We start from the raw sequence: 22,460 nt of genomic DNA, 5'->3' as shown, positions 1-22,460 counted from the left end.
GGGAGGGGGCTGGCAAATTGGGAGCAGATAGGAGGCAGTGATGCTGCTGAGGTTTGAGAAGGGGTGGAGTTGAGCGGGTAGAGTCTCTTTCTGCACTCCCACCCCAACAGCAGCTCCAGACTTGCTTTTACAAGTGGGATGCTCAGGAGGTTTGAATGATTTATGTTGGATGGGGTAATGACAGGTTTGCACTGTGACCCTGGAGATGGGTGTCTGCAGTGAAATTGAACACAGGAGGATGTCGTCGGAGATGACAGAGGCAAGGCATTGAAAGGCTATAAGGCTGTGGTGTGGGACAGGTCCCTGGGTGTTCAGTTGCCCAGGATGATGAAAGGGGTGGACTCAGGTGGATAGGAAGACCCCACGCCGTGACCTAGGGCTTTGCTGGGTGAGTGTGATGGGTGGGCAGCTGGGGTGTGAGCAGCAAGAATGGGGAGAGCTGAGAGAGGCTCCGTGGTGCCTCCCTGGCTGCCCACTGGGTCTCCTGGGAGCTTCTCCAACCCTACCTCTCAGATTCTTATAGAATTAGTCCCAGCACACTCTGAGCATTGGTGTTTTTAAAAGCTCCCCAGGCAATTCTAATGCATAGCCGGGATTGAGAATCAAGGGATGGATCCAAGTCGCACCAGAGGAGCAGGCTCTGGTTTGGTTTCTTTCCTAAGCAGCTGTAGTGATGGTGGGGGTCTGGGTGGCTAAGATGACTGGGATCCCCTGGACTCGTATCGGTTGGTTGATTAAACCCGCTTCTGAGGAGGAAATCTATACAGTCCCATAACCATGATAAGTAGGGTGGGAGCCTGCCAGCGTCCCTCCTGCCTTGGCTCTGGGCACATGTCAGAACCAGATAAAGATGCCCTGGTCTTGGGATGGCTCCTCAAGTGCCACCCACCTCTCTCTGCCTCTCAGAATCCACGGTCCAAAGAGTGCCAACTTGTGGTGACTTAGCCCTGCCGAGACCTTTGGCCCTGGCAGGAAAACCAGATAAAAGGGGCAAACAAGCTGTCAGGATGAGCACTGGTTTGTGAGAGCAGTGCCGGAGCCGCGCGTGTGCCAAAGCTCTGCCTGTTTTTGTGCCAGGAAAGGCTCAGGCCACAGCCTCACCCTCGCCACCCACAGCCTGCTGGCTCAGTCACCAGATGGGTGTTTCTTCACATGGTGTTTGGTCCCCAAGTGACAATCTCTGTCTTTTTTGTAAGGTTTCCGTCTCAGTGCATTTAACCGCTTAAACCCTTATCTCCTTGAGAATCTGAAATAATTGAGGAGTGGACAGGTACTAGTCAGATGAAAATACCAGCTTTGTGGTGAGTAATAGCAGACTAGAAAAATGCAGCTTGCCTTATAGTCAGAGTAGGCCCTCTCTCACCTCCCCAGCCCGCCCTGGGGATGCATATGGGCAAGTCGGGTGTGCAAAGAAGCCATGTGAGTGTTGCTTAGAGTCTAGCCTCCCCATCCCTAGCCACCTTCGAGCACAGCAACTCACACTTCACAAGCTTGGACCACTCGCCATCAGCTGGCCAGTCTGTCTCCTTCTTATAGTGGGGTTTGGAAAAAATGAATGAAAAATAAAGAGAATGATGCAATTTCCTCCCCCATTATTATCTTGTTGAGAGTTTTCAGTTATGGACCAGCAGGGGGAGGACAGTTTCTGCTTCCATGTTGGTCTGGTGTCCCAAGGACGCTAAAAACAAACCCACTTGCTTTATTTCAGTGTAAGAGAAAAAAATTAGAGATTTTTCATCTGTTTGTCTCATTAACCAAAATGAAGTGAGCTGAGTTGGGTATAACCTCGGGTGTCTCTCTTGAGCTCTGAAAAGTGTGAATTCTCGTTTTCCTCAGGTTGCCGATATAGAATCTGGCAGACAGATTCAGCTGATCAACCGAAAGTCTCTGCGATCTCTCACTGCCCAGTTGCTGGTATTGTTGATGTCTTGGGAAGGAACCACCCATCTTTCTGTTGAGGAGCTCAAGAGACATTACGAAAGTACCCACAACACTCCCCTTAACCCCTGTGAATATGGATTCATGACCTTGACCGAACTGCTGAAGAGCCTGCCATACTTGGTTGAGGTAGGCACGTTAATGGCTCTTTAGAACTATCATTGAAAACTATCGATTGGGCATTTCCGGATTACCTGATGGTCTAGATTAGAGTGTGTAGAGCTGGAAGGGACCCGAGAGACCATTTCATGGATGAACACGCCGAGACCTCAGGCAGTGAAGCAGCCCTGCCTAAATGGGTGGCAGAAGCCAGTGAAAGCCTGGTCTCCTCATCCTGGCACTGGGGTGTGTTTGTCCCGTTCCAGGATGGATTTCGCTACTGTTTTATCTTTCTGAATGAGATGGTTTATGTGGTGGCTTGAAGAGAGAGATGAGTAAGGTGAGGGCAGAAAGGAAGGTTGGCCAGCCAGTCCCCCAGGCAGCCTTTCAAGAATGGCGCTCCAAGATTGAGAGAATCTTAAGAGAATACTGCATGCAATTCTCGGGCGACAGATATAAAAACCTAGAGTAAATAAATGAAATCCTGGAAAAAATAAGTTACCAAAATTCACTCAAGAAGTTAAAAATTAGACCAATTACCATAAAAGAGACTATAAAAGATCACTGAAATATACCAGTGAAAAAGGCATCAGGACGAAGTGAGATAACAATTGAATTTCAACCAACCCTAAAAGAACAGATAAATCTACCTTTTAAAAAACCATTCTGGGGCCCAGCAAGGTGATACACGTCTATAATCCCAGCTACTAAGAAGGCTGAGGCTAGAGAATCACTTGAGCCCAGGAGTTTGAGGCCAGCCTGGGCAACATAGCAAGAACACATCCCCAAGAAAAAAAATACTGTTCTAGGCTGCTGAAAAAGAAAAAAGGAAAGCTTACCATTTATTTTTACGAAGCCAAAATAAATTTAATACCAAAAACATAAGATAGTCCCTTAAAATGATCCTAAATAAGATATTAACAAATGAGCTCCAGCAATTTAAAAGAAGAATGATATGCCATTATCATCTAACTGTGGGACAGATCATTAAATAATGAAAGGATATACATCCAACATTTTCTAAACTCTGTTAATATCTATCCTAAGAACACCAGTTCTGGACAGGTGTTAATGCATATTTCAGGACAAAGGACTTTCCCTGTCCAGCTAAGATTGGGAATATCCTTTCTCTTGGCGATTCCAGAGCATGTTAAACACTTTGAAAAGGTTTGTGGTAAAGAAATCTGCTTCCTTACCCTGCATACACAAGGGTTTTGTGTTTGTTTCTTGTTGCTTTTGATGTGTTTTTAAAGAATCCTAGTGTCATCCTCTATCACAGTGTTTCTTGGAAAACTGGTTTGGAGGTGCAGTTTAATGGCCTCAGTGTTCACTGTGTGTACCGTGATTTGCCAACACGGTTTGCCTCCCCCGATTTCTTCCCTACTCACACACTGTCTCTTCAGACCGCTGCAGCCTTCGACTTGCAAATAGAACTGAAGTTTGCTGGAGGCTATAGCCTTCTCTTGGAGGAAATCCTTGAATAAATCCCTCCTCCTTTTCTTTCTCCTCTTCCTTCTTTCCTCTCTGCCTCCCTCCTTCTTTCCTTCCTCCTCCTCCTTGTCTTGTCATCTTCAACTTCTTCATCTTTGTCTTTGTCCAATTCGTCATCTTCGTCTTCTTCATCATCGTCTTCGTCTTCTTGTTCTTTGTCTTCATCTTTGTCTTTATCTTCATCTTCGTTTTTGTCTTCGTCGTCTTTGTCTTCATCTTCTTTGTTGTTGTCTTCTTTGTCTTTGTCGTCTCCTTCTTCTTCGTCATCTTTGTCTCCTTCATCTTCATCTTCTCATCTTCGTTGCCTTCTTTTTCTTCTTTGTCTTCGTCTTCAACTCTGGGCCTTTTCCCTCAGTGGGAGGCCCTCACTTTCCACGGGGCAGGGCCAGTCACTAATATTTCTAATGCTGCGTTTTCTTTTTAACCAGGTTTTCAGTAATGATAAGATGGAAGAATGCGTGAAGCTCACAAGTCTGTATTTGTTTGCGAAGAACGTGCGGTCTTTACTTCATACTTACCACTACCAGCAGATTTTCCTTCATGAGTTTTCCATGGCCTATACCAAGTATGTCGGAGAAACTCTGCAGCCCAAGACCTACGGCCACAGCAGTGTGGAGGAGCTCTTGGGAGCAATTCCACAGGTGGGCATTTTTCTCAGCTTCCGGGAGAGCATCTTCTGAACAGCCACAGGCTAACTGTCCTGAACAGAAGAATAAAATGCTGCCAGAATAATGGAACGGCAGGCATTTTGAATTGATCCTTTCAAAACATACTGTTGGTCTAAAGTAAATGGTTTTAGCATTTCTCCTTGATTCTTTCTGTAAACCTTTATTAAATCCCTATATGCCAGGTGAGTAAGTTTCAGGCTGTAACTCTAGAAAGGTGTTGGTTAATGGGAGAGTCAAGACCCCCAAGCAGGCAACTAGTCAGGGCGGTCAGGGCAGTGGGCGCACTGAGGAGGGCCGTGTCAGGGCCCACTTCCCAAGCCTGGGGAGCCTGGTGCAAAACCTTCAAGGATGTGCCTGAGGGAAGCACGCGACAAGGAGGGGAGAGAGCATTCTGGGCAAAGGGGATGATGGCATGAGCAGATGCAAGGTTGTGACAAGTGGCATGGAGTGTCGAGAGGCTAACAGGGAGCTGAGAGCTCGGTTAGGGAGGGCGTGGCTCCTCCAGGTAAGGAGGGAGGACTGTGTTGGAGAGAGCTGGAGCCCAGGTTTGCACTTGAAAAGCACCCCAGTGGCGCTGTCCATGGTAGAGCTGAGAGAAGCAGGCATGGAGGAGGGAACTGGGCTAGGATCCTGGACACTGCAGAGGTCTGGGTCAGTGTTAGATGGAGGGATTGAGCCAGAGTAAAAATAGTAGAATAGAGGAAGTAGGAAGGACCCAGGCAAAGCTTGCCTGGGAGCTGAGATCAGTGACCTGGCGACGGCATGCACATGTAGGGGGCCTGGGAGCCTAGCTCCACTACTACCACTCTGCTTGGCTGAGATGGAGAGCGGCACCATCAGGGAGAGGACTTTAAGATGCTGATAATGAACTTAGTTTAAAGGGTCTGAGAGATTGCTCTTAATTCTTTTAGGTGGTTGTTCAGTTTCTGCAAAAAAATGGCAAAGAGCTCTCATGTGAGAACTACCTTAATTTATATGCCAAAGCTGGTGTTTGGAAGACAGTCTTTTTAAGAATTATAAAGAATATTTCTGAAACTGTGTCTCATGATTTTTGAACTACTCTGCTTTTTATAGGGGTATGTTTCTGTCAGCTTCTGTTGCTTTAAAAGCTAAGGAGAGAGTAGAGAAATATGCTTCTTGGCAGTAACTCAGCTCCTAAATTCTAGCCTAAGGCAGGCTCCGTAGGTCACACTCTTCCTGAATGTTAGGGCTTCTGTCCCCTCCTTTTCCGCTGCTTAACCAGTAGTATGTCTTGTGTGCAGGTGGTCTGGATAAAAGGACATGGTCATAAGAGAATTGTAGTGTTAAAAAATGACATGAAAAGTAAGTAAGCACCCATCCCCTCCCCCCTTAAAAAATCACGGTTCTCTCACTGACATTTCTCTCTGACGGGTGCTGTTTGTCCTGTAGGTCGTTTGAGTTCACTCAGTCTCTCCCCTGCCAATCATGAAAACCAGCCCTCGGAGGGCGAGCGCATCCTGGAGGTGCCCGAATCGCACACAGCCTCGGAACTCAAGCTTGGAGCTGACGGCAGTGGTAAGAGAGGAAAAGTAGAGACATAGGAGCTTGTGAAATTCTAGGAGAAACGGCTTTGGGGTCGGGGAGAGCAAGGGAAAGGACTCCAGCAAGTCATCCAATCCGCTGAAGTTAAATAGCCACACATTTTTCAAAGCAGTTTTGGTATTTAGTTAGTAACAGAGGATAAAATTGACCTTTATTTGTTAGCATTGCATGGTTGACTGGTTAAAGTCCCTGAAGGATGTTGGCACCCCCATAATGATCATCTTACCCCAGTTCAGATGTTGAAGAAAAAAATTATTCTGACACTTATTATAATGGATATTCATGACACTTGCAACAGGGGAGAGAGGGCCAACTCCCAATACATAGCCTAGGAGCAGAGTGAGGGCTCAGTGGGTGGAAAATTACTAAGAGGATTCTTGCTATAGGCATGCAGGCCAGCCAAGGATCTAGACATCAGTGGTTGGGAATAAGGAATTGGATCAGCTGTGAAGGGTGAGGGGATTCTCACTAAACTGACTCAAGCTAAGACTGGAGCGAGCCGGCAAGTTCAGCAACAGACATGGAAGGCCAAGGTCAGGCCTGATCCGGAAGAGGGCTCAGGGTGCCTGACTCAAGGCTGGTCAAGGCATCTGTCACAGGACAGTCCTAGGCAGGATTTGATATACTAATGCATTAATATTACCCAAAATTACACCGAGTCACATAGATTTCAGATAGATCCACCTCTGTAGTAGATAGAGGCCAATTCTTGGAATGTTATAGCAGTTCTAACTTTTCTGAAGGACTTTTGAATTCATCGTCATAGGTGAGAATTTTGTCTTCATAACGTGCGGCGAGATAGCACGTTACCGTGCCCTTAGGATAACTGAGTTACACAGCATTTGACGTTTTATGAAGCGCCCTCCTGGGAATCATCTGCCAAAGCTGCCCCACAGCCTTCAGCAGTGCTGACCTCTGTTCTGCAGCGGAGGCTCGGAAATCTCAGGCAGTCACGTATTACAGCTCACCCAGAGTCAGCAGCTAGGAAGCCATGGAACCAGGCCCAGGGCTTCGGATTCTGAGCTTCCACTTGCTGATAACTATGTACACCCCGTCTCAGGCTGTCCCCTTCTCTTCGGAAGCTGACTGCAGGACCCTTTTCTCTGGTTGGGTCTTTTGAGGGGCCAGTGTTCCTAAGAACACGGATCTTCAGAAGAACTAGCTTATTAAGGCGTTCCATTACCAGGATCTTCCTGTTAGTGGGTTTTGGGTTTTTGTTTTGTTTTGTTTTGTTTTTTTAATACCTTAAATACTTCTTGACTCTCTTATCTTTAAGGCTTAGAAGGAAAACTTCAGGTGTGAGCCCAGGGTGTGTGCTGGGGGTGGGCGTGGAGGTCCTGTAGTGTCACGGCCCTCCTTATTTGCCCAGGGCCCAGTCACACAGAGCAGGAGCTTCTCCGCCTGACCGACGACTCCCCCGTCGACCTCCTGTGTGCGCCTGTCCCCTCGTGCCTGCCGTCCCCTCAGCTGAGACCAGACCCCGTTATCCTCCAATCTGCTGATCTCATTCAGTTTGAGGAGCGCCCTCAAGAGCCTTCTGGTGGGTGACTCCATGTTGTCATGGGGGTTTTCTTCGGGGTTTAAAACAAAACCACGATGAGATACTGATATAGTAAATGATGGAGGTGGGAAGGGACTACCCGTTTTCAGGTGGAAAACACTGTGCTGATTATTTGACCTTCTTTCCCCACCTGGGTTCCTGCAGAATTGGATGCACAGCCTGAGGTTGCCTGGCGAGCATCAGGCAAGGGCGATTTGGCAGCTCTGGATGGCTGGTGGCTCGGGGCTTTGGGCGAGTCCACGGGTGGGTGGGGCCTCCTGGGCTTCTGCTTTCCCAGACTTTGTGAAGGTTCAGCTGCTCTCAGGCACACCTGTCACCAGATGTACACGTCACCCATGGTGGGGGTCCAGAGGGCCCAAGGGCTTTATAAAGGGGTGAATGGAGGGAGGTGTCTGTGGCTGGAGCCCCGGACTCTGCCCACTGATCTAACAGACAGGAAGCCGAGCACGCTGAGTCCCAGCCTAGTGCAGGCATTGGCACTGACCCTGTGCTCAGGGCTGACAGACACCATCACATTTAACTCTCACCAGGGCTCCAGGTGAGAGCCGTGGAATAAAGGCAGCTGCTTTATTCCACAGGCTGTGTGACTAAGGCACAGCTGGTGCCGTCACTAGAGAGGCAGTGGCCCCGGGCTGCTGGGCTAGCAAGGGCAGAGCTGGGATTGGAACCCAAGCCCTCTTGTCCTGCGGTGTCTCCTGGCCTCTGGAGAGGATGGCCCATCTGCCCTGTACAGATCCCTCCCTGCTCTTCATCTGTTGGAACCCAGCTCCTCCCCACTGCTGGTGCTGCTTTCCAGGTCACCAGGAACAACCCGTGGACTCCTGGCTTGGCTTTTACCATCTTGGTTGTCCTTGGCAGCGTTCAGCACTGTTGCCCAGGAAAAGAACTGAGGCTGTTGACTTGGAAAATAGGAGATGGGGAAGTAACTGCCTGCGGATAGAACCAGCCTGTGCAGGCAGGCCTAGACCATGCCATGCTGCTGTGCAGTGCCCCGCTAGGGTTGGTGGCAGATTGATGTTAGCGCGTTTGTGGGGTTGTGGCCTTTGTGCCTTCAGTCTGGGCAAGTTCAACTGCATGCACAGGACAGGAGAGGAAAATAATTAAAACACTGTGGGCAGTTCTGTCAGCCGCTCTTCTCTTGAGGGTCAGCCTAGGCAGGGAGCTGGCTCTGCTGTCCCCTCTGCCACTCTCACCTTCCATGGGCCTTTGGGAGCAGGAGCCCTGTGCCCTATGCAGTGGGAGTCTAAGGCATAATGATGCATCTGTTTCAAGCAGCATGGCCCTGTGTGTAGAGCAGGTGAATTACATGTGGCTCAGCCACAGAAATGGCAGTCCAGAAGCACTGCGGGAAAGCTGGCTGTGCTCAACTTCCTGGGTTCTGAGGGTAATTCTCACTCTGCGCAGTCCTTCCTTATCCCCGGTAATAGACCCATGGGGAGCATAAGTCCTCTGTAAATGGAGCAGGCCAGGAGCTCCCTGACACCCAGATGCTCCGACCCCACCCCCTACCACCCACGGCCTCCCGCCTCAGGAAGTCTCTAAGTCGTGGATAGCTTTATGGGTCCTTAATATCTGGCAGGGAGAATGAATGGGCAGAGAATCCAAAATGGAAAAACAAAAAGTTTTAACCTTTGCTCATTCATTTATAGCTCAAAATAGGATCTTTCCAACTTTGTAATCCAGTGGGAGAGGTGGGATGCAGTTTATAGATACTTGATTTCTGTGCCAAGTACACTGGCCACACAACTCATATGTAAACTGTGGCATAGATGTAGCATTTAGAAGCTTTTTATTACTATTATTATCTTTTGAGAAAATATCAGCAAGAAAGAGAAAACCCACACTTCTTACAGATCCTGGATCTGAATCTGTTTGCTTTTCTGTGTTTACAGAAATTATGATTTTAAACCAAGAAGAAAAAATGGAGATTCCAATACCAGGAAAGAGCAAAACTCTGACCTGTGACTCCAGCTCGTCCTGCATCTCAGCAGCTGTCCCCGTGCCTCCCTGCCCCTCCTCAGAAACCTCCGAGTCACTGCTCAGCAAGGACCCCGTGGAAAGCCCGGCCAAAAAGCAACCCAAAAATAGAGTCAAATTGGCAGCCAACTTTTCCTTAGCACCTATAACCAAGCTTTAACTCCCATTTCGAATATAGAATTAGGATGGGAAAACACTGTCTGATTCTGCACACAAAAGTGGGTTTCAAAAATACATCCTTTTCTGTGTCATGAAAACCCCCCGAAGCCATTGACTTCATCTTACCTGTGTTCCATCATGTTTTTCTTTTCCATTGAACACAGCTTTGAGCTGAAGTCTTTCTTTTCTTTCTTCTTCCTTTTTCTTTATTTTTTCAATTATTTGAAGAACTTGTGGCACTTGTTAAAGAATCCTTAATATATTTTACCAAATTTTTCGTAACTATTATGAAATACAATGGTGTTCCAAAAGAAGAAAGTACTAAGAACTCAACTAGCCGGAAGCGGTTTTGCTTCCATTGAGCCACGTCGGTGGTGTCATCCTACATGTAGCATAATAGAGTCTCTCAGCCTTTGCTTACTGGTGTTTCCGACAGTATTAACCCAGTGCGTGGCATGTCTTTGAAGCAAAGCCTGTCCCGCTAGCCTGTGTGTTCACACACTGAAGGAGAAGGGTAGGCAAGGGGTTGGGAGTGTATTTTCAGGTTGGAATGTGAAGGTTCCTGGCTTCCATGTGACTTGTAAGTGTGCCTTGTTTTTTATTTAAACTATGTCTGTAGTTGACAAAAGTGGCTTCATCACAAATTTTTTTAAACGTTTCTACTTTGGGGTTCCATTTAGGAGCTTTCTAGAAAGTTGAGGATGTTTGAAGCTTCCCTTCTGTGCTCCAGTTTGATATGGGTTAGGTTAAGGAAAAGGAGATGGTCTCGATGTCATGGATTTAAAGTCAGCATTTGGATTACAACACACATTATTGTGTGTCGAGAGGCAGCATTGGAAAGAGTCTGATTTTCTAAAATATGCATCAAGTGCATAAATTACAAATCAGAGCTGAGTGGGGAGGTGCTTCAGCAGCAGCGGGATCAATACGATTTCCACTGGGAAGAGACAGGAATTCTACCTACACATAGGAAGGCCAAGGTTGATCCACTTAACCTTGTTATTGTAATTTTAAAGCTGGTATCGGTAGCTGGGAAGCTTTATGTGTGTGTATGTCAGCTCAGCATCTTTTAATCGTGTCTGATTTTACTCTCGTTACTTCTCGCTGTTGGAAGCATGTCTGGGTTTTTTGTGGCGTCTGGTGTGGAATGGCCTTCCTCTCTAGGTGCCTGAGGTGTCCGCTGACGGGTGGCCTCTCACCCCCCCTAGAGAAACCTGACATTTACAATGGATTGTATTTGTCCGGCAAAAAAGGCGGATTCATTCATAGAGCAGAAAGAACCTGTTGGCGTAAGGTCTTCCACTAGTTAGGTGGTTTCTTTTGGGGAAATGTTTATATTTGGTAACTTCTAGAAAGCCAGAAAATGGACTCTGATTTCATAGCATTTTGATAAAATGCCACAAAATAAGGGCTATAGAGAGATTTTTACAAGTCAGATTTTTTGTTCCCCAAATCTTTTAAATGAAGCCAGTGATTCCCAGTTCTCAACACATGGCCCCAGTCAAGACAGAACACCATGGAAAAAACCCTCTAAGTATTATGGCACTCTCCGAATCCTCCTGAAGGCATTTCCTCTACAGACATAGTGTTACAGGAAGTGAAATGCAAATGTGCAATTTTTTTAAAGGAGCTTTTAAACAAAGTAATAATAGTTGGTGTTGAGAACATCAGTTGCCTTATTCTAAGATTTCATAAGGCTGAGTTTGCACGCTTGGACTTCAGTTCTGCTAGCATGTAAAGAGTGGTGGACTTTAAAACCGTAAGAGGTATCATTACAAGTCACCTGGAACAGACTCAAAGAACAGGTTCTTTGGGCAACAGACAAAGAAGAATCAAGTTCTGTGCTGTCCCGTGAGTGTCTCTGAGTACCATTCACTGGAGTTGCTGCTTAGGTCTGGGACGTGTGTGTGACTCTTAACAGTCGCTGTCTGAAAATGAGAGAGACGACTTCGGAAGCACATTGTGTTCATAATGTACTCCACAATGGCCAGTCCAATTGCTATCTATTTTTTTATCCAGAGGCTTAATTAAATGATGTGGTAAAATGATGTTTGAGCATTAAGACGATGTAATTCTTTATTTCTGGGTGGAAAGATATACCGGATTAAATTTATCTGTTTAAAAAAAATGACAAAAGTTATCACCAAAACCCCCTTTCCCATCTTGCACTGTTTGTTTTGGATTGGGTTTGGGGGAAAGAGATGTTTTTCTTAGTTGTCTACTTTGTTTGAACACTTTTGTTGTGGTTCAAGTGCTGTTTTGTGTGTTGGGACCAAACAGTTGTCAATAAACTTTACAAGCGAGCATCTATTTTGAGTTTCCCAAGTGAGTGGTTTTGTCTGTCTGTCTGTCTGTGGGGAGGAATTACAAACCAATACAGTTCTGCCATCATTCATTTTGGGTCTCCTCAACTTCTCGCCCCTTCTGGAAATAGAACTGTGAGGTGGAGAGTAAATCCGTCTACATCTTAGAGGCCTTTTAAACTCAGCACGCGCCGAAGCAGGTGGCTGGATGGTGGGCCCTTCGTCGTCAGGATCCTCCAAGTTTTCCAGCCTTTGTTCCAGCTTATAATTAGATGTGGGAAAATACAGTAACCACAAAAACCTTCCAGTTAGAAAACTCCATTAATTCCTAGGCTCTCTTTTCTTGTGAAAGAAATCCAGCATGCCCGCTGTCTCGTTTTTGGTCACTGCTAAGCATGCTTTTTGAATAAGCCAATTTGGAAAAAGTTATTCCACAGATACAGTTGTGAAGCCCTCCCATCCCCTGAGACCGCCATTACCCCGTCACCCCTGCCACCAGCACCCTCTGGCAAGAATTTAAAAGGACCCAGAAGAGACTTGAGTAAATTGCTTGTTGATGACATTTTTTTCAAGTTCAGCAATGTTAAAAGCTGCTAAAGACCTTTCCAAACATATTTCACGATGGCAAATTTGTGCAGAAAAAGTTGAGTAGCCATTGTGCCCCTTTTGAGCGGCGTCAGGAGGTCTTGTTAGGTCTGGACTGGGGCTGGAACGGTGGCTTTGCATTTATCTTTGTTTGTTTCCCACCTAGGAAGGTGATTCAGAGGTGGGGGCCTAGAAGACAGACAGCTGTCTGGGGGAGAGCAGACCTGTCCGTAGCAGAGGGGGCTGCGCTGATTGAAGAAGATCTGTTCCCTCTCTGTTCCCTTTGCCAGAAGGAGCGTTGCGCTTTGGGATTCACCTTCACTTTCTAGCTGCTTCCATGGGCAGAGGGTGAGTCATGGCGCAGAAGCCCTCAGCGGCCTCCACCCACCTGCTGTCCCCATTGCTGGGGGGGGGGGGGGGGCGGCAAAACTGTTCCTCAATTCTCCTAGTGTCCCTGGCTGGGCCTTAAACCGACAAAGACATTAATAGGAAAAAAGCAAACAAATTTTACTTCATACCAGTTTTGGGAGAGCCTTCATGAGGAAATGAAGACCCCAGAGAAATGGCTAAGCCTGAGTGGTTTGTTGTTTTGTTTTGGTTTTTGGTTTTTTGAGACAGTCTCACTCTGTCACCCAGGCTGGAGTGCAGTGGCATAATCTCAGCTCACTGCAACCTCCACCTCCCAGGTTCAAGCGATTGTCCTGTCTCAGCCTCCCGAGTAGCTGGGATTACATGTGTGCACCATCACACTGGCAAATTTTTTTTTTTTTTTTTTTTTTTTTTTTTTGAGACGGAGTCTCGCTCTGTCGCCCAGGCTGGAGTGCAGTGGTGCAATCTCGGCTCACTGCAAGCTCCGCCTCCCGGGTTCACGCCATTCTCCTGCCTCAGCCTCCCGAGTAGCTGGGACTACAGGCGCCCGCCACTGCGCCCGGCTAATTTTTTTTTTGTATTTTTAGTAGAGATGGGGTTTCACCGTGGTCTCGATCTCCTGACCTCGTGATCCGCCCACCTCGGCCTCCCAAAGTTCTGGGATTACAGGCGTGAGCCACCGCGCCCGGCCAAATTTTTGTATTTTTAGTAGAGATGAGGTTTCACCATGTTGGCCAGGCTAGTTTTGAACTCCTGAGCTCAAGTGATCGTCTGGGCTCAGCCTCCCAAAGTGCTGGAATTACAGGCATGAGCCACCATGCCTGGCTGAGAACCCTTTTTTGCGGGGGGTGGGGGGAAAAGGGCTACAGAGCTTAGAAGGTGCCAAGCCAGAGCACCAAGAGCCAGAACTTTCCTTAGCAAGATGAAGAGAAGAACACACACGTTCCGGGAAGGAACGACTTGGAAGTGGGGGAGCTGGGGTGCAGAGGAAGAAGGCATTGCACGGTGGAAGGGGCCGTTCTTGGAGGGAAATCCTGCTCAGTGGCTGGGCTGCTCAGCTTCTCACTCCACACGAGGTGGTGAACCAACCAGGAGCATCCGCAGGGGAGCAGTACCAGGGCCAGCAGGGAACTTATTGGGCCTGCTTGGCACCGTCTCTTCCATCCGCCTCAGGCAGCTCATGTGATGGCCTCCAAAGGCTTCCCAGGTGCAGGGCCTGGGCATGGCGGAACCCCCACTCCTACCACCCACCTCCCCCCCCTGCAGTTTCTGGTATCAGCAAGTGCAGACAAATCCACACTGGGGCTGCAGGGTCGCCGCCCTTGGTATTTCAGCATCCAGAGTCTGATGCATCAAGGGCAGGTGTGGCAAGAACCAGGAAATACCTTTTTTTTTTTTTTTTTGAGACAGTCTCGCTCTATCGCCCAGACTGGGGTGCAGTGGCACGATCTGGGCTCACTGCAACCTCCTTCTACCGGGTTCAAGCGATTCTCATGCGTCAGCCTCCGAACAGCTGGGATTACATACAGATGCTGCCACCACACCTGGCTAATTTTTTTTGAGACGGGTTTTTGCCATGTTGCTCTGGCTCGTCTCAAACTCCTGACCTCAAGTGGTTCACTTGCCTCAGCCTCCCAAAGTGCGGGGATTACAGGCGTAATATAATATAGATATTATATATAGATAGATATAATATAGACATACATATCTATAATATCTATATTATATATAATATATATATCTATAATATATATTATAGATATATATATTATATATAATATATAGATATATCTATATATGTAATATAGTGGTGGGTGGCTGTAATTCCAGCTACTCCAGAGGCTGAGGTAGGAGAAAGCTGTTAAGCAGGCTCCTGGGCTCACCATGGAGATGGACACCAGATGCTGGGGCAGTTGGGATCAGAGCTGGCTGGCCCAGGGTCACACTTTGACAAACACTGCTAGCTTGTGACTCACGTTGGGTAAACATTTGTCATTGGAACCTGTGCAAACAGCTCTTGGGTGAACCAAGTCAAGAGTGTGGGAGGGACGCACGGGAAACTGGTGGTTTGAGCTCCAGCTCCATTTCTTTCAGGTGGAGGTGCTGGTAGGGACCAGGCTGGGTGTCAGAGAGAGAAGTGGTTGCAGGGCATTGGGGGGTCTGAGTTCTGTCCTGGCTTTGGTGAGCTCACTGTGTGACCTTAGACAAGTCCCTGCCTGTCTCTGAAACCCTGTTTTTTGTTTGTTTGTTGCTTGTTTTTATTTTGAGACGGAGTCTTGCTTTGTCGCCCAGGCTGGAGTGCAGTGGCAGGATCTCGGCTCACTGCAAGCTCCGCCTCCTGGGTTGACGCCATTCTCCTGCCTCAGCCTCCAGAGTAGCTGGGACTACAGGTGCCTGCCACCACGCCCAGCGGATTTTTCTGTATTTTTAGTAGACACGGGGTTTCACTGTGTTAGCCAGGATGGTCTCAATCTCCTGACCTCGTGATCCACCCGCCTCAGACTCCCAAAGTGCTGGGATTACAGGCTTAAGCCACCCCGCCTGGCCTGAAACCCTGTTTTTTAAATTCTCTAAAAGGAAGAGGACACTTGTTTTTTTTTTTGTTTTTGTTGTTGTGTTGTGTTGTGTTGTGTGTGTGTGTGTGTGTGTGTGTGTTTTGAGACAAAGTCTTGCTCTGTCTCCAGACTGGAGTGCAGTGGCACAATCTCGGCTCACTGCAACCTCTGCCTCCCAGGTTCAAGCGATTCTCCTGCCTCAGCCTCCTGAGTAGCTGGGACCACAGGCGCCCGCCACCATGCCCAGGTAATTTTTTTGTATTTTTAGTACAGACGGGGTTTCACCATGTTAGCCAGGATGGTCTCAATCTCCTGATCTCGTGATTTGCCCGCCTCGGCCTCCCAAAGTGCTGGGATTACAGGCGTGAGCCACCGTGCCCAGCCCTGTTTGCTTTTAAATGGGAGAGACGTGTTTAAATCCCTCCGATGGGAAGAGAAAGAACAATTGGGGCTACAGTGGGGGGGAGGGAGGGAGATGAATGATGACTCTGTCACTAACAACCCCTCGGACCGTGGGCAGTGGATTTACTGCCACTTCCTCATCTGTAAAGTGAGAAGTAATAACAGGATCTGATTCATTGTTTCAAGTGTTTCTCCTGCCTCCCCTTGCAACCTCTTGCAACCTCCGCTTGAAAAGGGTAATGGATTTACTGCCACTTCCTCATCTGTAAAGTGAGAAGTAATAACAGGATCTGATTCATTGTTTCAAGTGTTTCTCCTGCCTCCCCTTGCAACCTCTTGCAACCTCCGCTTGAAAAGGGTAATGGATTTACTGCCACTTCCTCATCTGTAAAGTGAGAAGTAATAACAGGATCTGACTCATCGGGCTGATGTGAGGAGGGAACCAGCCAGTGTGAGCACATTGCTCAAGGCATAGAGATAAACTACAATAAATGTTATTCCCATTATCAACCTCCTCCATGGCTTCTAAAAGGAGCAAGTATAGGTGTGCAGGACCCCACTGTCTGCAAGGTTTCCCAGCTTGGAAGGTGGCGGCCCTGGTAATCTGGAAGCGTCTGGAATTATTAATACTTTCTTCTGCTCTTCTGTGACAGCTTAAATAAATTGGATTTTTTAATGTTTTCTTTTTTTAAAAAAATCAGTAGGAATAACAGGAACATACAGTAGGTGTACCCAGAGCTTAGCGGAAGTACCAGAGGCAGGATTTTGACGAGGGTTTGATCTCCTCTGGTTCGCTGGATCTGTGAGTGACTGCTCTATAACTGGCCTGAGGTCAGACCTCGCTGACCACCCCCACTCCCCCCCGCCCTTTTTTTTTTGAGACGGAGTCTCGCTCTGTTGCCCAGGCTGGAGTGCAATGGTACGATCTCGGCTCTTTGCAACCTCCGCCTCCTGGTTTCAAGCGATTCTCCTGCCTTAGCCTCCCGAGTAGCTGGGATTACAAGCATGTGCCACCACACTTGCTAATTTTTGTATTTTTAGTAGACATGGGGTTTCACCATGTTAGCCAAGTTGGTCATGAGCTCCTGACCTCAAGTGAGCCTCCCACCTCGGCCTCCCAAAGTGCTGGAATTACAGGCATGAGCCACAGTGCCCAGCCTTGACCCACATTTTTTATGGGGAAAAGAGGGCGGTGGGCCCTTTGCAGCCTGAGTTGGAGCGGGAGGGGTCTGTGGTGGGTGGAATTGGGTCCTCCCCAAATGCATGTCTACCTGGAGCCTCAGAATGTGACCTTGGTTGGAAAGAGGGTTTTTGCTGAAGTAATTAAGGAAAGGGTCCAAATGAGATCATACTGCATTCGGGTGGCCCTCAGTCCAATGACTGGTGTCTTTATAAGATGAGAGGGTGCACAGAGGCACATATACAGCGGAGAAGGCCACGTGGAGACAGAGGTGAAGACTGGAGTGGTACAGCCAGGGAACTGCCAAGGTGCCAGGAGCCACCAGGAGCTGCAAGAGGCAAAAGAAGATTCTTCCCCACAGAGGGAGCAGAGCACCGCAGACAGGTTGATTTCAGGCTTCTGGCCTTTAGGACTGTGAAAGGAGACAGTTCCACTGTTTTAAGTCACCCAGTAGAAGGTCATTCATTATGGCATCCCCAGGACACGAAGAGTCTGGCTTCATGATTGGTCTAGGTTGGTGAAGGAGGTCATGGGGTCCTCTGAGGCCATTGTGGTGGCACTGAGTAGCCCGAGGGACCCTTTTCAGCATCAGAATGGTGGGAAGTGGTGTGCAGACCAAAGCCGCGAACACGCAGAGTGGGAGGACTGGGGTCTAGCAGCCTGCTGGGAGGGCCTGTTCAACCAAAGACCTTTTGATCTACAAATTTTTTTTTTTTTTTTCGAGACGAAGTCTTGGTGTGTCACCCAGGCTGGAGTGCAGTGGCGCAATCTCAGCTCACTGTAACCTCTGCCTCCCATGTTCAAGAGATTCTCCTGCCTCAGCTTCTTGAGTAGCTGGGATTACAGGCACACGTCACCACACCCAGCTAATTTTTGTATTTTTTGGTAGAGATGGGGTTTCTCTGTATTGGCCAGGCTGGTCGCGAACTCCTGGCCTCAAGTGATCAGCCTGCCTCTGCCTCCCGAAGTGCTGGGATTACAGAGATGCGAGCCACCGCACCCAGCCAATTTACAAATATTTTGAAAATGCTACTTATGAATGGCCCAATAATTTTACTTCTAGGAGTTTATCTTAAGGAAAAAATAAAAAATTCAGATGAAACCTTATCCCCCTAGATGTTTATAAAGACACTATTTTTTTTTTTCCAGGGGGTGTGATCTTGCTCTGTTTCCCAGGCTGGAATACAGTGGTGTGATCATGGCTCACTGCAGCTGGAACCTCCCAGGCTCCAGCAATCCTCCCACCTCCCAAGTAGCTGGGACCTCAGGCCCGTGCCACCGCATATGCCCAGCTATTTGTATTTTTAGTAGAGACAGGGTTTTGCCATGTTGCCCAGGCTGGTCTCGAACTCCTGGACTCAAGCAATCCTCCCGCCTCAGCGCCTGGCCCAAGACACTTTTTTTGTTTTTTTGAGATGGAGTCTTGCTCTGTCACCCAGGCTGGAGTGCAGTGGCATGATCTCGGCTCACTGCAACCTCTGCCTCCTGGGTTCAAGTGATCCTCCTGCCTTAGCCTCCCAAGTAGCTGGGATTACAGGCACCCATTACCATGCCTGGCTAATCCAAGACACTATTTATAAGAAAACCTAGAACCAGTCTACACATCCAATAGTGAGGAAATGATTAGATGAATTACAGTACATCCACAAGATGGATTACTAAACAGACATTGGCATGATTTATGAAGAGTGTTTAATGTTTACAAAGAGCTTTTAATGATGTGGAAGACGGTGGTGGTATAAGTAGGAAAAAACTGGTTATAAATGATATCACAATATGATGTCAACGATAAAAAAATGTACAAAAAAAGACTTTTTTAAAACGTCGAAGTGTCAGAGTGGTCTCTAGTTGGAGAAATAATTTTTTTTTTAAAAACAAACTTCTTCATACTTTTTGTACTTTTAAAATGATTTACTATGTACATGGATTACTTCCATAATCAAGAAAAAAAGTAAAAACTTTTAAAATGCCGTGAACGTGGTTTCCATTTTTATTTTCTCTGATGGGTGACTGCACATCAGCGATCTTGAGTTATGCTAACTACTTAGGCCGGTCACGACACACACACACATACAGAGAAGTCACACAGGCTGTACCGGGCTGGCTGTCGCAAATGTACATGGAATTACACGAGTTGAAGTTGTTTGGCAGCTAGTTAACATACTCCACCCAATGACGGGACACAATCTGGTCACACGCTGCCTCTCCCGCCTGTTGCTGTTCTTTACAAAGGTCCGTGCGTCGGTCTGGCAAAGTGGCATCCTGCTGGCATCTCTGTGGTGGCCCCGGAATGGTGGCGTGCCCAGGTCAGCATCTACTCTGGGTCCCATTCTCAACTGCTCTGGCCTTGACATCAGAGCTTCCGGTTCCCTGCTGGCTCTTCTGCACACTGGATCCATGCCAGTCCAGGCCCCCTCCAGGCACACACCTGGGGCCGACTGAGAGCACAGGGGATGCTGTCCTGATGTGAACTGTGCCCAGACACAGGATGGGGGGAAGCGGGAGATGTGACCACGACACCACACACAAGCTCGATCTTTACAGATGGGCCCTCTGGGTCTCTGGGAATGCTATATGGGTGGTGCCCGAGAGACACGGGGGCCATGTGGAGCCCTCCAGGGCACAGTTGCTGGGAGAGGACAGACAGGGGAGGGGACCTGTGCCCAGGTGCCTAGCTCTGAGAGCAGAGCTAGGAGGGTGGATGGGGAACGTGTCCGACATGGTGCTAGATTGTTGAGAAGTCACGACTACACACAGCTGGGGAGCATGCCCCTGTCCCAGTTCATTCACACGGTGGCTTAGATACAGCTAGAGAGAAGTGGAGATATGCTTTTTTGAGGGAGGACCTTTCCTGGTGGTTGGATAAACAGTGAGACAGACTCCTGGGTTCGGCATGCTCTGGGGAGGACCATGCGACGGTGAGGGACTCCCTACTGCTACACTCTGTACAGGGTGGCCAGGCCCGCCTACCGTGCCTATGGCCTCTGGCGACAGTCACGGGCTTGCCTTCAACCCCTTCTGCCTTGGAGAGCTCTTGGGCCCCGGTGAAATGGGGGCTATAAAGACAAGAGGGTGGGGGGGTCCCCATGGCCCCAGGGCACCCCACGTTGGGGCTACATGATGTTGCACTGGGTGGCCCCGCAACAATCCTTGATCAGTGCCAGCCCCGTCTTGGCCACCGTGGGCTTGCTAGGTGGGGGCTCTGCTTTCTTCTCTGCCCGGGAGCCTGCAGCAAGATGTGGGCACAGGGAGAGGGGGAGAAAGGAAGAGAGAGAGAGAGGTGAGGTGAGCAGAGCCCTGACCATCTGCAGCCCAGCCCCACTGCAACCCCTGGCCAGGTCTTGTTCCAGGCCTTGTTCAGGTGGTATGGAGAGCTGATGCACATTTCATAGGATCCTCAGCTGGTCCTCATTTTATAGTCCTCATTTTATAGTCCTGGTCCTCAATGCTCAGCTTCCAGCCCTAACTTTCAGCCCTTCTCCTAGTCAGCTGTTATCATCATTGTACCTGCCAAGCCTAGCACAGGGCCTGACATCCAAGAAGTATTTGGTAAATAGATAAATGGGAAATTTTGTTCAAGTCACTTCAATCTGAGGGCTCATATTTTTCAATTTTCGAAAATGCTCATACATTGTCTTTTCAGATACCTCCACCTCCCATTCTCTGTTTTATCTCCTAGAATGCCTATCACATGTAAGTTGGACCTTCTCACTCTATCCTCTCGGTTTTATAACTTCTCTTTCATATTTCTCATCTCTTTTTCTCTTTGTGCTGCATTCTGTGTAACTTTCTCAGGGCTGTCTTCCAATGCATAAATTCTCCCTTCATTTAATCCATTGAGTTTTTACTTTATTGATAAAAAAAAAATTTCAGAAGGCCAGTTTTTTGCACGTCTACTTATTCTTTTTTCATAGCATCTTACTATTTCATTTTGGGTTTTATTCCTTCTCTTAGCTCTTTGATGATAATTTAAAAGTACTTAGTTTATTTTCCTTTTTAAATAGTTCTATTATTTTTGGTTCTTGGGAGGACATTGTCTTTGATGCATCTACTGATTCTCCTCATGGTGATTCAGTTCTTCATGGGTTTTTCTTTTCTTTTCTTGAGATGGAGTCTCGCTCTGTCACCCAGGCTGGAGTGCAGTGGTGTGATCTTGGCTCACTGCAACCTCCGCCTCCTGGGTTCAAGCGATTCTCCTGCCTCAGCCTCCTGAGTAGCTGGGATTACAGGTGTGCGCCACCATGCGTGGCTAATTTTTGTACTTTTAGCAGAGACGAGGTTTCACCATATTGGTCAGGCTGGTCTCGAGCTCCTGACCTCATGATCTGCCCACCTTGGCCTCCCAAAGTGCTGGGATTACAGACATAAGCCACTGTGCCCGGCCGGGTTTTTCATTTTTATTGAGGGCTCATCTTCAAGGGGGTTGCTTTTTTCTGTGAGAATACTGTATATACCATGGGATCCAGAAGAATCCCTACTGAGCAGTTTTGCATTTGCTAAATCTGCTAGGATCCCAGAGATTTCACTGGTTTTACACTAGTTTTTATTTTTCAACTTGGAATTCCAGTACCAGATGAGTAGTGTAAAGTTGGCCCCTTGCATGTGGTGCATGCTTGGTGTTTTGATTTCTCGCCAGAATCATTTCTTTTTTCCACCCATAATCCAATAGAGAAGGCAAGTTTCCTTGCTCCTCCTCCATGCTGCTAAGTGGAGTTTTTCTACCTTGCCTTTCATGAAAGGGTCCATTGAGGAGGATGCTGGCCTTCGGCAGTGATCACGTGCCTTGTGGTTATAGGAGCCAGCAGAAGAGATCATTGCCCTTCTCTTTCCTTACTCCCTCCAACCATCTTTCACAGGATGTTAATGAAAACTGGGTTTGTAGTTTTATAGACAGTGGCAGCTTTTGGTTTTCATCTTCCCAGCAAGATTTCAAGTCCCTCTTCCTCTAACAGCTCACGTCCCTGTGGCTGCAGGAGTGGGCATGTTATACATTCCTGGCCAATCCCAGTACCCCCAGCCTCTTGGTGATGGTAATGGATCTAAGAGGTGGGAACATAATCCAAGAAGGGCGGATGAGAATATTTCCCTGAGACTTACGTATTTCGATACCAGGGAAAAGAATCTGTGGTATTGCTTCAGAGTTGCTAAGCTATGGTTCTAGGGTTCTGGTCCCATGGAGAAGGCCTGTGTTGTAGGAAAAAATGATGCTTACATGCAAAGAGAGGCAGAGATGAGAAAAAGAAGAAAAGGAGGAGAGGTAATAGTGTTCAGTCATTGAGGCTCTAGTTCTTGTTGCTCTTTCTCCAACAAATTCCTTTTTTTGCTTAGACCAGTTTGAATTGGGCATCCATTTCTTTTCTTTTCTTTTTTTTTTTTTTTTTTGAGATGGAGTCTCGCTGTGTCGCCCAGGCTGGAGTGTAGTGGTGTGATCTTGGCTCACTGCAAGCTCCACCTCCCCGGTTCATGCCATTCTCCTGCCTCAGCTTCCCGAGTAGCTGGGAATACAGGCGCCCACCACCACGCCCGGCTAATTTTTTGTATTTTTAGTAGAGATGGGGCTTCACCATGTTAGCCAGGATGGTGTCGATCTCCTGACCTGTGATCCGCCCA

General features: G+C 47.8%; 2 protein-coding genes and 1 long non-coding RNA gene across 16 annotated transcripts in view; 2 read left to right on the top strand and 1 right to left on the bottom strand.

Moving 5' to 3' along the window:
* Positions 1-11,766, top strand: part of MARF1 (meiosis regulator and mRNA stability factor 1) — a 48,665-nt gene extending 36,899 nt beyond the window's left edge. For 13 of the 14 annotated variants that reach the window (XM_019012425.3, XM_055365710.2, XM_055365709.2 and 10 more), the window contains 6 exons: positions 1,837-2,067; positions 3,957-4,169; positions 5,459-5,519; positions 5,607-5,732; positions 7,129-7,299; positions 9,213-11,766. In XM_019012425.3, coding sequence (XP_018867970.1) covers positions 1,837-2,067; positions 3,957-4,169; positions 5,459-5,519; positions 5,607-5,732; positions 7,129-7,299; positions 9,213-9,457 — 1,047 coding nt within the window. In that variant the 3' untranslated portion in view covers positions 9,458-11,766. Of the gene's footprint in view, positions 1-1,836; positions 2,068-3,956; positions 4,170-5,458; positions 5,520-5,606; positions 5,733-7,128; positions 7,300-9,212 lie in introns of those variants that run through there. The other variant, XM_019012433.3, reaches the window with a different exon arrangement.
* Positions 11,767-11,914: 148 nt separating this feature from the next.
* Positions 11,915-18,890, top strand: LOC134757433 (uncharacterized). Its single transcript, XR_010131345.1, has 2 exons — positions 11,915-12,692; positions 15,448-18,890. It is a non-coding gene; the product is annotated as an uncharacterized lncRNA (long non-coding RNA).
* Positions 18,526-22,460, bottom strand: part of BMERB1 (bMERB domain containing 1) — a 153,712-nt gene continuing 149,777 nt past the window's right edge. The window contains exon 6 of the mRNA XM_004057253.5: positions 18,526-20,076. Coding sequence (XP_004057301.2) covers positions 19,964-20,076 — 113 coding nt within the window. The 3' untranslated portion in view covers positions 18,526-19,963. The remainder of the gene's footprint in view (positions 20,077-22,460) is intronic.

The sequence above is a fragment of the Gorilla gorilla genome, chromosome 18 (genome assembly GCF_029281585.2).
Source record: "Gorilla gorilla gorilla isolate KB3781 chromosome 18, NHGRI_mGorGor1-v2.1_pri, whole genome shotgun sequence".
Lineage (NCBI taxonomy): Eukaryota > Metazoa > Chordata > Mammalia > Primates > Hominidae > Gorilla > Gorilla gorilla.
This window is presented reverse-complemented; position numbering and strand designations above follow the sequence as displayed.